Below are 14,894 nucleotides of genomic sequence, written 5' to 3'. Positions count from 1 at the left end.
TGAACAATACTAGATTCCAATCTTATCACAAAAACCCCACCTCCATCGAACACTTATCACTAATCATCACTCCTATTTTCTCCCCTTTTTCCATCTCTTTCCAGCAGCGTAAGCTGTCACCGACATGGGCAGTGAGCATTACTGCTTGAGGTGGAACAATCATCAATCCAACCTGTTAGGGGTGTTTAGCCAATTGCTGCAGGACGAGAGTCTGGTGGACGTAACACTAGCTTGCTCAGAGGGCATCTCCATCCGAGCCCACAAGGTAAGTGTGTTCAGCTGCAGTTTCGCGCTGCCAACATAGCCAACACGGCGACGACTCGACAACCTTAGTAAGAAAATGATAATAAAAAAAAGACGAAGAAAAAGGAAGAATCGAGAAAAGGTTAATCACTTCATTAAACGCCTGCGTTGACCACCAACCACGCCGGTAGGTACGCAGCTTCGCCAGGGCAGTTGATGGGTCATTAAGCGGTGTATGGGGCAGCAAAGAGAGGAGAACGAAATGAAACGGCACAAGTTGTCGCTGAGGTGCATAATTTGTTTCAATTTCACGGTTGACACATGAGACCCGACGGGGGCTGGCGAGAATTGCAGTAATTTAAAATCAATTAGTATCGAATATAATCGACTGTTGTGCCATTGGAATTTAAGATTGATTTTTTCGGTAATTGTGTCGCTAGATCCGATTTAAAACACTCCCGCTTGGTTCTGACATTCACTACGTTGCTTGAGCGTTGAGAAACGCTGATCATAACTCAAACCAACCAGTAGCCAAAACAACAACCAAGTGGACCCAGCAGGAGTGAGTGTTGTTTTTTCCACTGCCCGTCCCGTCTCCGATTGTCGGTGCTGCGCGACGCACGGTCAGTACTTAACAGGGACAACCGTAATCAGAGTCCATCGGCGCGAGTAAATGTAATGATGCGTTGATGATCTTTTCACAATATGCCTTGCACAGATTCCAATATCGGTGCATGCATCGTTGTTGCGAGCCGTCCACAAAGGGACCGCCGCACGGCTTTTGACTCCCACCCCGGGGTGCGAGTGTGCGATTATGTGCGGATTGCCGCGTACTACCTCCCGTTGCATATTAGCCCGTTCAGCAGTCAGTGCAGTGGTTGGACAAGCTTTGATTTATGGAACGACCCAGCCAGCCAGCCAGCCGGGGGAGACCTCCAGCGAGGCTCTCGATTGACTTTCGCTCCGGGAGTCAATTTGTAACCGTCAGAGGTCACTTGTCCCACAATTGCAATCCAATTCATTAGGATTCTATCGGGGAGCGGTGGTGTGAAGAAATTATCAAATTTCCTCTTGTTTTCCATTACTCAACCTGACTGCGGGCAGCTTCCAAACAGTTTGCAATTTTCTACACTCGATTCAGCCTTCCCTGGAGTCGTCTCAATTTCGTCCGTTTTTGTCGCCGTACGCTAACCAACCGACCGACCGACTGATCGTGTCGTTTGGTTGTACGCTGTCGTGTTTGTTCTCATTTCACAGGCCTACCAACCAACCAACCGACTGACCACGGTGGACACGGGTGCCGAACTGTGATGGGTAACAAAGTGATTACAAAACTCGTTAACAGTTCGTTACTACATCGATCGGTCAGTGTGGAGTATTAGCTATCTTGAATGTTAGTCTACCCGAAAACTCGACCTGATGAGAGTCCGAAAGAGGGTTTTTATATTTCATAAAACATGTCCTGAATTCAAAAGTAATCGTCAGCCGAAAAACTATGTTAGGATATTTCAGAATTGGAGCGGAAATTCGACTTTAACAACAATTTACCTTTTCGTTATTATGTATTGTTGTACCAATACTGATATCAAATCAATCATTAGAATTTATCATTTGTGAGGTTTCAATACCCGCCATACCTATTTCGCAGTTACTGTTCTGTATCCACAGCTATACTATAGCATAGAGTAATGCGCGAGCGTCGGAATCACCCAAGTTTCGAATCCCATCAAGTTGTAGGTTCGAATCCCATCAAGTTATAAGTAGCGGTTTGGCCACTACTCGGTTTGGCTACTACTCTTGTTTGCCCGGCGGACCCTTCTTTTCAGGGCGGCCTAGGTACCTCCACCGAAATTTCGGATTTACCTATGTAAACAAACAAAAAGGAAAAAACAGATAAACTAAATTTTACCGTGTTTATTGTCCTCCAACTCTCCACAGCTGGTCGTTTCTTGAGTCCGCTGCTGTTGACGATGGCGGGAAGGCGACGGATTTTTCCGATCGACCTGTACTCCAACGACCGGTTTCTCCTGATTGTATCATTGGCTGCTATCGTAGCGGTCCTTCGAGTTTAGCATGAGAGGTGAGCTTGTCTCCGTTGTTGGATCCTCCCTAGCGACGTTGGCGACCTATCGCCGGATCGATTTGCTCGCCGCAAGTGATCCCGGAATTCACCGCTGTGATCTTCCCAGGGGGAACCTTTGTCCGCTCTGCTTCGTTCTCCTCGGCGATTAACTGTGGAGGAGAGCTTGGTCTGTTCGACTGATCCTCCATAGTGAGAACGGTGTTAATTAGCCGGGCTAGCGAAAGAACTCCACTGTGCCCGAACCACGTGCCGGCTATCTCGATGGGTAACTTTACCGTCACACCTCGCTACACTAAACACGTAATCTGGCGGACGTCTGTTTATCGCCGTGGTTCGTCACTTTCTAACTAAAAAAACTCAATGATCGTCTACCTCACGACCAAAACAAAACGTTCAACACCAAAAAACCGCACCACCGCACAGCTGTCATCGTTATGGTATAGCATAATCACAACACGTTTGTAGCAAAAGGAGAGCGGTGGCCTATCTAATCCCTATGCTACTATTTCACAACCATAAAACAAAAATTATCTAACCTATCTGCACGAATAAAACCGTCCACAAACGCGAAAATGAACAAAAATTTACAACTTAATGTGAACGGTACCAAACAGCGGTGAGCATAATTTTACTAAAGTCGCTGTATTACTGAATAAAGACTCGCCATCTTATCCCAACTAAATAAAATGGTTTGGCAACATTATTTTCTGCAAACTATCACCACTGTCACAGATTTAACTTCAATTAACTCCAGCGACGCCAGATTTACAGACATGTCTGTATTTTACAGACTTTTGATGTCTCCTACAGACGTAGCCAGAAATCTACAGACTTTTAAAAGGGTAATAATGTTTAGTAAAATTGCACTAGAATAACTGTTTTCGAATAAGAGTGATTCCTTCACAAAAGAATTCTACTTTCAATTTATTTTTGAAGTACAATTTTAGTGTAACTAGGATTTACACAACCATCTACAGACTTTTACAGACATTTTAGTTATTCTTCTACAGACATTTAAAAAACATGTGGCATCGCTGATTGACTCGTATACTATACAGTGACCGCAGAGTTGCAACGTCGATAATTTTTTCATCACGAAGTGCTGTGTGAAGTTTTGTAACAATAAAACTACAAATATTGCTTTTTTCGCTTCCCGGTAAACTACGATCCTCGTGCGGAATGGGTCCGGTTCTGTGATTTACCACAAAATTACAACATTACGGGTAGCTGCAATGGTTGAAGTAACTTTTAGTAGGCACCGTAATGATAAAAGTTATATGTTTCACCTTGCCTTAGAGATTCGATTCAGAAATTTATTTAAAATATTTTAACTCACTATCGCAATACTTTCCAAAATTCATTCATCAGATTGCAACGTTTGACAAGTCTTCTGCTCGATTGGAATGATATTGACAGGTCTCGTGCTCGAGTAGAACGACACTGACAGATAAACAGTAAACAAACGATTGACATGTCGAGTCTTTATCCAGAGCGATTAAGCGTCGTTAAATTTTACGTAAACAAATACACTCTACGGAGTGTATACACAAAACGAGTATATTTCCACCCAGTGCTTAATTGCTATCCTGACGAGTTACAAAGTAGGGCAGAATTCTCGCGGTTTTTAATCTTCGTTATTCCACTTGTTCATTTTCCGATCTGTTTCCTTGTTGGATAATATCTTAGAATAGAAATTTATAATACAATGTGTTACGAAAAATGCTTTCTGCTAAAATCTTGTTATTTCATTCTGATCGGGAAACGTACTGCCCTAAGACACTTTCGGCAAAATTGCTTTTGGTCAAACGGCTTTTGGCCAAATGTCTCATTCGGCCACTTAGCATTTGACCAAATGACATTTGACCAAGCGGCTTCCGACTAAACAACCAGAAACCTGTTGACAGTACAAAGCGCAACTATTGTAAACAGAGAAGTGCACTTATTATTACGGAAGAAAAAAAGCTCATTGGAAAGCAGTTTCGTAAATTGAATTCGTTGGTAAAAAAGTCTTCGATGTTTGGATTTTACATCGTAAGGTATGAAATCCCTTTTTTAAAAGAGGTATGCAAAAATGAATGAGCATTTACGAGGTAAATAGGCAAGCATAAGCATAAGCATAAGAGATCGCCCGTAGTTGCTACTCCGTTATTGACCAGAACCAAATTAGGTTGCAAAATGTTCATTGAAACAACATGCTTGGGAATAACATGATGAGCCACATTGTACAATCTATTCTGATCCCTGCATGCTGATCAATACCGACGCCGGCTACGTCCGAATGCAGATCTTCTGGGAAAGGAAGGAATGTTAGTCCGATACATGTTGCTACTAGAGACCGATGAATCCTCTGCATCTCCACATGTATCACGGGAAGGGGAGAGTTGTTAATAAATGTGTCAATAGCGTTATCATGTAATAATTGCTCTGTGCAGCCGGCTGCCGAGAATTTGGGAAATTTATTTGTTGTATTAATACGATTAGAAAAATGAGCACCTTGAACTCCGGATAGCCGGCTATAAGGAGCACTGCTTATATTTTTAATAATATTCAATCACGCGACGAATTTGTTCGTGGTTTCTATCGTGTCGGTGCTGATTTTACCCGGCGACCGTTTGAATAAAATGCGGAATCTTATACAGAAGGTTCATCAGACTTTTCCATAGGTGTCACGGAGTTAGTGGTTTGGAAGGGTATAGGGTCTAGGATTCGCTCCAAGCAAGCGATCCGACCTGCAAAGCACTAGGTAGTAGTTTATTTAGTCTTCGAGAACACGATCGCTCGAAAAAGAAGATCTTGTTTAGTTTTTGGTTCTTTCCAAACTCTGGGCAGCCGGCCACCGAGAGTATCCCACGTTTACCAAACAAAAGCAATTCCAACCCCACACAGCCGACCGTGGGAGTATTGCCTAGAAAAGCTAATCTTATCTGCGTAATGGGCTGGATCACTATTTATTGCGACATTATTTAGACTAATTTTGCTATTCCTTCCCTACGATATATTTTTGGGTTGCAAACTACCGAGTGATAACACGTTATACAGACAGAGTTATGATAACTCGAAATGTTATAAATCAACAAAAGTATTTCCTATTTTCCTTATTGGATTGTTTGTGAAATACACGTATACGAACAATTATATCGAACATTGAAGGGAAATACAGAGGATAGTTAACCCGATGCACGGGCCTGTTACCAATAACGGAACTTGAAATTAGATTCACCAAAACAGATGCGGCGAACCTTCAGTACGCATCGACCCGCGATCATCGACACCAGTCAAATCAAAGTCCCATTGGAGCCAACCCCCGAACAACAATTCGTCTTTACGGTATTGTCTTCCCGGCCAGATCCGCTCGCACCCCCTCACTCTGCCACCACCGGCAGAAGGCCAACACACAGTGGTCGGAAACGCCAAAAAAGCGACCTTAATGGACTAGAGGCCAAACCATCGAATATATTCGCAGGGTGTCTTTGGAGGAATTGTGCGTATAAATATTCCCCACAATCTGATAACAATGAAAATTAGGCATGGCTTACTATGATCGAACTAAAAAAAATAACTTTTTATACTGGCGAGATAGAAAGTTGGTATCTTCGACAAAGTTTTAGGAATACTCATAGTGAAGAATTTTGTTGAAGAACTTGAGCTTGTAGGAGTAAAGGTTATCGATTTATAAGACGTTTTCTATGACAACCCCCTTAAATCTAGTTTTTTAATATAACTTTTTTCATTGTGACTTTTCGTGCAAACCATGTATAATACAAATGTGTAGGTATCAAAACTACATAATATTGCCGAAGACTGTATGTAAAAATACTCATTTGTTTCAAAGTTATTGAAGATTTTTACATTTTTTTACACCAACTTCAACTACGTATAAGAAAGGTGCAAACCTAAATGCACGAACAGGCACTTTTTTAACTTTATAAACTATGCACAATAAAGCTAAGAAGGTTTGGTGCGTGGCACTCTAGAACCCTATGAATAGGGTAAGCTTACTTTATCATGTTTTTTTACTTTTTCCATACAAAAATCAGCAAAAAAAATTTTTCGATTTTTTCCGTAAAATTTTATAAATAATGGTATGACATTCTTTAGAAGCATTAAATTCATTATGACATGTCTATTTGAATATATATTAGTTTGGAATCTGCAATGATATTAAAAACTTTACATTTTTGCTCCCACGTTTATAAAATCTGAAATATTCAGGTATAAGAGAAAATAATACTTGTAATTGAACACTGAACCAAGAATTTCAAAAATTGGGGCAAAAAAAAATTTTTTTTGCTGATTTTTGTATGAAAAAAAGTAAAAAACCATGATAAAGTAAGCTTACCCTATTCATAGGGTTCTAGAGTGCCACGCACCAAACCTTCTTAGCTTTATTGTGCATAGTTTTTAGAGTGCCTGTTCGTGCATTTTGGTTTGCACCTTTCTTTCTTATACGTAGTTGAAGTTGGTGTAAAAAAATGTAAAAATCTTCAATAACTTTGAAACAAATGAGTATATTTACATACAGTCTTCGACAATATTATGTATTTTTGATACCTACACATTTGTGTTATACATAGTTTGCACGAAAAGTCACAATGAAAAAAGTTATATTAAGAAAACTAGATTTAAGAGGGTTGTCATAGAAAACGCCTTATAAATCGATAACCTTTTCTCCTACAAGCTCAAGTTCTTCAACAAAATTCTTCACTATAAGCATTCCTAAAACTTTGTCGAAGATACCAACTTTCTATCTAGTCAGTATAAAAAGTTATTTTTTTAGTTTGATCATAGTAAGCCATGTCTAATTTCAATTGTTTTCAGATTGTGGAGAATATTCATATGAACAATTCCTCCAAAGACACCCTGTGAATATATTCGATGGTTTGGCCTCTAGTGAATTAAGTTCACGTTTTTGTCGTTTCCGACCACTGTGCAACAGCACCCAATCGTCGCCTGTCCAAGGACCAAATGTCATCAATAGACCCAGACTCGCGTGGGGGCATGAGATAGAATTGAACGCTAACCAATGAACATGACAGAAAAACACTTATTCTTCGTGCGGACATAACTGAAGGTAATTGCCAACCGGTCCCCAATCCCTGTCGCGAATTGTCAATTCTCAAACATTATACATGATTGAAGTCATCATTCCACTTAAATAAAGCCATGTGTTTTCCCTAAGCACATTGAATGCTCTGTGGATCAGTTCCCCCGTTGGTAAAACAAACCCCAAACAAACATAGAAATTAGTTTGCTCAGTCCAAAGAAAAGTTGGCCGACCGGCGGATACGTGTTCCCTTACAGTGCCATCACATCAACGAACGCCCAAAATTTACATGCGACAAAATATCTGCAATCCCGAATATAAAAGAATCAAAACCTCTACTCATTTGCAATAAAATAAGAAAGCAAAAAAACAGTTGAATATCCAAGGCGGCTCATTTTCAAAGATAGCACCGCCGATGAAACACCCAATAAAAAAAATAGGTGACAAGGGACGCAGACGAAATTAGCTGAGCACCGATCGGCTGGTTTGCCACCTATTTTTCGGGTGAAGATTTTTGGGGCGACACCTGGTAGTCGCAAGTCGCTGGTGAAACACCAATTATTTGATTATACCAAATTTTCTTATCGCCGTATTTTTTCACTTTTCGGATCGAACTTTATTTTCCCAAAAACCATTTTTCACTATTTTTAGAATATACACTGTGTTGCTAGACGTTTTCTGTGCACTTTTACTGTCCTTGCATCGGGAATCCACGGCCCGTAATGCAAGGAAAAGATTTTTTTTTCATTTGCCGAAATTAGATTTTCACACTGTCACCACTCGCGTCAGCCGAAAAATGCTTTTATAAGCCACTTCACTTTATATTATCGTTCAATTGCACCGTTATTCACACTTTCGATAACCGGAAGGCAGTAAACTGTGCCGTAAATGATTAAAATTAACCGACGCGAAGGGAGCTCTACGAGAGTCAACCGTTCGCGACGAAGATGCACACTCGAATCCCTTTACGAGGTAAATAGGCAAGTCGAAAAAATATCTGGATAACGACTTAATGATACGAAAACGATTAATATCTTGGTGTTTTAAAAATTATGGCACATTAATCCTAATGGTCCACATGTTTGAGTTTTGTTGTTTTCTACATAGTCCTTCAGGTTCAGTATCTAAGTCGGGTCACTTGACCGAAAGTCATTTGGCCTAATACTGTTTTACCGAACGCTAGTTATTTGGGCCAATTGGCCAAAAGAGTCATTTGGCCAAATGCATATTGGCAGCATGAATCGTTTTTGCCAAATGTCGTTTTGTTGAAGGCCATTTGCAGAAAGTCATTGGGTCGACTAGTACTGGGCCAATCGATTTTGGTCCAAGCGTTATTTGGCCGAAAGTAATAATTTCAAAAATGTCCATTCTATTGAACCGAACAAATGTAGTAGAAAAAGACATGGTTAAGACATTAAATTGAATACTGCTTATTTATTTTTGTATTCACAATATTTGTTGATATTGAAGTAATCATTCTGTGGATAGCTTCCTTCTTTATAACATGAGCTCTTTTATATACTTTTCTTGAATTGTTTTCAGTACGAGAGAGAAAGAGAGAGAAATATTGCTGGACGATATTTATTCCTTTCGGATATATTGGCATTATGTTTTTAAGAAAAGTTATATTTTATTAAGACATTGTCCATTTTTCATCGGTAAGCGTTTCGTTTGCTAACGAGATGATGGACTTCTTAAATTTTACCTTTTTAGACACATGAATATTAGACATTTATCGAAGACTGCATATCAAGAAGACTGGCAACTCTGTCTAGAATCTGGAGACCGTAAATGCAATTACACGTGCGGGTAAAGGTGGTACTTCCCGTAGTGATGCACACACACATATACATTTTTACATTAAGCTTCCCACCTTCCTCCAATAGAGGCACTGTAACCTCTGCCGCATCTCGTTTGTATGGGGGAAGAAAAGAGATATCAGTCTTTTTAATATGTAGTTTTCGCATTTATTTAGTTTGTTGGATATCTCGACTCAGAAAAGGGAGTCCGCAGGAATTTAAAGAAGCTTGAACTATTTCATGTTATGTTTGTTTCCATAATGCTCCAATATACAATGCATTTTTAGGTTTTGACGTACCGTCATCGGGGGTTACTTTACGCCAAAAATAGAACGTTTTGTACATTACACTACGATCACGCAACTTCAAATTAGAAACTGTTTGATGTTTTACATATGGCAGAAGTACCTCCAAAGTCAATAAAAAGAACTTTTGGAAAATCTAGATTGAATATGAGATATAAAGAACTAAATATTGGCGTAAAGTCGCACCCACAGGGGGGCTAAATTACGCCAAATAGTTTTTTTTTCCAAGATCATGTTAACTTCTTGATTGTTATGGATTATGCTCGTTATTTATATGTCGTGCTCGTGAAAATAAATGGGTATGTTCAAAAACTCCGTACCACGCATCCAATAACCTTGCTTTGGAGAGTCAATAAGTCCTACAATGAAAAACAACAAGCCGAGAAAAAACACTCTTCATGATATACTTTTTTATTGAACCTTGTGAATTAGACAACCTTCTTTTAGAATTTTTCTAAAAGTAGTTTTAATTTTGTTCCGGAGCGCAAAGGCTTTTCCATTAGAAACGCGAATGGTACTGTTATATTTAATGGTCCGGTCAGTTTATCCATCTTTAATGAGATATCCATTTCAAATATACTGAGGACCTTTTTGTTTAGTAAGGTTTTAACCATAAGGTCATTCGTCTCACTGCAGAACTATTTCCCGCTACTTTTTCTGTCATTCCACAACAAATTGCTTCAATATACATAGTTTACATACTTCTAGAAACGATGGCGTTTTTATATGTTTGCGCCATTACAACTACACTACTCAAATTGCAAATTATCGATTACTGTTATTTTTCAAAACAGTCAAACTAGTTCGCCAATAAATATATGCTTTGTATTAAAATCAAATCCAACAAAAATAAGCAAATTTTAGATCAAATATACAGATTGTGTAATAGAGACTTAAGTAAAACTTGGCGTAAAGTAGCCCCATTTTATATAAAATGGACATATGGAGACCAATGACCACACAATCAAAAATACGGAAAAAGTACAAACACAAATAATTACATTACATAGCCAGGTTAATTTCACGTTATCTATATCATCTTATCTAATAATTTGACTAGTATATCGCACTTTCCCAAGAGAATTTAAGTTACAATGCTTTTTGAGTATATTTTATATTTCAGTTTCATCGCCTACTACGATTACTTGCAAGCATTTTCTTAAAACCCTATCCATTTTATATATCTGTGATGAACCAGCGAACAATACTATGTTTTGCTTTTGTCCAAATATTACGCTAAATATGAACTAGAAACTTAAGTATCATTCTTTAATTTTGGCGTAAAGTAGCCCCCGTGGCGTAAAGTAACCCCCGAGGCCGGTAATTGTCCGTACCTTTATTTGAAATATGTGGTAATGCCCAACGGAATGACAGACTGAAATCATTCATTTTTCGAACTGTTATTCCATCAGACATTTACAAAAAATCTCAAATTAAAAATAATTAATATCTCGCCATACATCCTTAAATAGGCGTCTTTGTTGCTCTCATTAGCACAAGATGAATTCTTAGTTGAAAACGATTTGAATTGGACGTGATACCAATAAATGACATGACGTCAGATTTGCAACTAAAATTTTAGCTTATTCCAAAATTTTTTGTCGCATTCTTTAGCTAAAAATAATTGACAAGTATTTTTGTTTTGACTGAAATTAAATTCTTCTTTACAAAAATATGAAATAATAAAAGTTGCGCCTTCGCATGAGCTCTTTGGATTTTTTTGTAATATTTGTTTTTGTTTACAGATTTCTTTTATTTTTTTTAAAACATTTACAATTATATTGAGAGCATTGTGTACAAATTTCAGAATGGATCTCGAAGTACGTTGCAAGATACTTCAATTGTAACTGGCCTATCATTGGGCATTTAATGTAAATTCGCCTTGTTTTAATGTAATAATTGTAATATCTCAAAAAATATTTTGAGATCCACTCAACTTTTTACATGAAAGCATTAAAAACATTGAAAAACTCAATTTGTTTATAATAATTGCAGGGCACATAAGTTTTGTAACAAAATACAATTTTTATTTAAATTTTTCCGCTCATGCGAAAACGAAACTTTTCTATTTCATTTTTTTTTCATAAATCGAATACTGCCGTTATCAGCTAAATTGTCCCATGTTCTATGGGATTCCCTATATACATTGGACAATAATGCGTAGAACGGCAGAATAGTGATTGAAAAATGTTCAATTTAATAAACTTTTAAAATTCAAAAACTCATAACTTGAAAAAAATATCATATTCAGCAAAAACAAAAAATATGTGTCAATTATTTTTAGCTTTAGCATCCAAGAAATTTTTTTGAAAGCTATTAAAAGTTTGGTTATAAATCTTAAATGGATTGACTTATTTATTACAACCAAAACATAGCTTGATTGGAACGGATTTCTTGTGTTTTGTAATACAACCACGGTCGTCTTTCCTTCTCAACACATTGTCTGGATGTCATAAAAGGTCAAAAAATATTATCATATTGAACAACCAAAGGTCATAAAAGGTCAAAAAATATTATCATATTGAACAACCAAAGGAATCATTGTACTAATCCTGGATTTTCTCATATATGCTAAAAATTGGTTGCAAAACCTATTTAAAAAGAAAATCAAGTTTACAACCTAAATGTAATACAAACACTAATACTGCTCCGACAAACATCGTTGTACACAAAAGGACAATTATTATATTATAAATAAATAGTAGATTTGGTGTTTTTTGTTTTCTAATTATAAATTTCTTTACAACATACACTGTTCTTCATAGCGAACTGGCAACCACGCCATCGATCTCAACTTTTTGTGCGGGAACGTAGATACGGTACTCCTTCGTAAGATACAGTATTCCTGCAATATAATATGCTTGTTTTAAACTGGAAACCACGACGGAATATCAATCTGTTAGGTTTTATAAAATCTTCAGCATCGCGCTTCATACCTTTGTCGGAAAAAAATGAATATGGCTCATACGGGCAGGCATTGAGTTATTCATTGGTTATATCGGTAGATAAGCTATCTAAGAACGTACTACAATTGTTTCAGAACCTAATATAAAGAATTTTCGAAAATATGGAGTCGAGTCAAATACATAATAGCACACACATCTATACGAATGCATGGATTGACCTGGTCGTGGAGAAATCTACCAGCTCGTCCACACGCATGCTCTCCACGTTTCATTGCACATTTCTTTAGAATCGGCAGGAGAAATAACAAAGAAAGCCATTGATGAATCTAAACAATTCAAAATTCGTTCTACTCAGAATTGTATTTTCATCTACATGAGCCTAAAATCGTAGTTCAAAAATGTTTTGTAATATTTTTAAAACACGTTCAAATCAAAATTTTATCCCAAAAAACATTTTTTTGTACTCCTAAAATAGGCCACCACTTTTCTTCTTTTAATTTTCATATCTCTTAGTCATAGATTGGCCGAATATAGCTAACCGAATCAATGAATTGTAACCGACATTGCTACAAAATCACCCCAAAACCTCCAGCACATCCCTTTTTTGATATCCAGCTGTGCTCGGCTGCGCCACGGCCAGCACATCCTTCTCGTAGCACGCCGAGCCCTAGCCAAGTGAATGGACAGAACCAGATAGCCACAGGCGAAGAGAAGACGCGACACTTTCAGTGTACATACATACATGGTTCGAAAAGTAGTAAGCACACTTGTTCATGCTGACCGCAGCCCCCGGGTGAAGGCGGAACGGGATGATGGTGGTGACAAACGTTGCACCTACAATTCGAAGCGAGTATAGGTAGGTACATACTGGAGTTACGTACAGGGATGACGAGTTTCACACGGCTTGCTGGGTGTGATTGAATTTGGCAGGTTGACAGATTGACAGAAACCTGACAAACTAGCGCAGCAGGAGAGTCAAACAGATTGACCGATTGTCAAAAAGGGAAATTGACAGATAAATACATCTACATACAGATTAGCTGTAATATACTCGCTTATCGAAAACTCGAAGCTACTTTATGTCTTCGAATAACTGGAACTGTAATTAAGTCAACAACACCATATGAGATGTGACAGTTTCAAATTGAGCCCCGTTCAAACAAATTGGACCTACCCGCCCGAACGTAAATTTACTGATGAAGCTGTACGGCGGCGAAACGGTTAAAATTAATTAATTGTCATGTTGTTATCAGTTTCGATTGGTTATCGCAGTAAGTTATGGATGGCAATTAAAGTATTAATTTGAGTTTTTTTTGCATTTTATTTTCACCCATTTCCAACTTGTTGCTTATTTAACGCTTCTGCTCTCAACGAGGGGCGTTCGGTAAATCTATGCGAGACATTTTTCATCCGGTGTGCGCTTCACAGAGCGTTCAGTGTAGGTGGCTTGGTATGCAGTTATCATCGTTGGTTTGTTTATCCAAATGTGCACTCGCATCGTTCCACACTAGGAGGTGTTAGCGGAAAGTCATTGTGAAGTTATTGCTTTAATTGAAGCTGGATATCGGCATAGTTTTTGCGAGGCTTTGTGAAAAAACAATTTTTGTGGGTCAGTCGGTCTCAATCAATTGATAAAAGTTTATGAATTTTTGTAACACTTATAATGCGCTGCAAAAAATCCCATGGAACTTTTAATCGGAGCGATCGCATTTTAAATTCCATAAGAACTTCACTTGTGTCTACAACAGGTACGCGCATTTCGTCTTTTTTTTTGGAATCCACTTAATTGTAGACTATTTTCCGAAAAACCACATGGCAGCCCTGTGTTGGAAAATTAAGATTTTTGACAGCTTATTTACAATTACGAATTCAAAGCCAAGTCAATGGAGTTTTCTCTTCTACTTACCTAGATCAAAACCAAAGTTGTCAAAACAATGTTTATTTCCATCTAAGAAACACTAACCCTCCAGGATACATACCCACGGTGCCAGAGGTTTTGAGCGTTGAAAGTAGCTTTCTTCCCCACTGTGCGTAAGTATGCGTGGATGATAGCGAAGGGCTGCAACAAATCTTCTGGTATATTAGCATCTTCGGGAGTCCTAGCACAGGACACTCCAAGATTAAAGAGTCGCAAACCAAGGTTCGTCGTCAAGCCCAAGGCACCCCCAGACAGAACTTAGCCCTTAACCCCTTTGTACATTATTTAGACGCTGTCTAACGTGGGTAATAAAGATCGCCAAGTTTTGTACTAAATTTGATTACAATGTAGCGAGAAGAAAATATTCGTAGCGGGTACGCAGCGGATCAGCGGAGTACCGCAAGGTTCAGTTCTAGCAGTGGCGCTATTCCTCTATTCCCAATCAGGATGAATTTCCTATTTGCAGCGCTACCCTGTCGCATATACGTGTTCGTTTACGGAGATGATTTTCTGGTTTCCCTGGTGAAAATCATCACACGTACCCAAATATAGTTGTAGGGTGACTTGAATCCATTGGCTGCAGTCAACGCCGTCAG

The 14,894-nt window shown here is 38.4% G+C and overlaps 1 protein-coding gene across 11 annotated transcripts in view; it reads left to right on the top strand.

Moving 5' to 3' along the window:
- Window positions 1–14,894, top strand: part of LOC131678824 (longitudinals lacking protein, isoforms A/B/D/L) — a 573,802-nt gene that overhangs the window by 351,284 nt on the left and 207,624 nt on the right. For 10 of the 11 annotated variants that reach the window (XM_058959237.1, XM_058959262.1, XM_058959217.1 and 7 more), the window contains one exon: window positions 105–265. In XM_058959237.1, coding sequence (XP_058815220.1) covers window positions 125–265 — 141 coding nt within the window. In that variant the 5' untranslated portion in view covers window positions 105–124. The remainder of the gene's footprint in view (window positions 1–104; window positions 266–14,894) is intronic. The other variant, XM_058959207.1, reaches the window with a different exon arrangement.

Source organism: Topomyia yanbarensis, chromosome 1 (assembly GCF_030247195.1).
Source record: "Topomyia yanbarensis strain Yona2022 chromosome 1, ASM3024719v1, whole genome shotgun sequence".
Taxonomy (NCBI): Eukaryota; Metazoa; Arthropoda; class Insecta; order Diptera; family Culicidae; genus Topomyia; species Topomyia yanbarensis.
The sequence above is the reverse complement of the archived record's forward strand: the minus strand, read 5'-3'. Positions and strand labels throughout refer to the sequence as shown.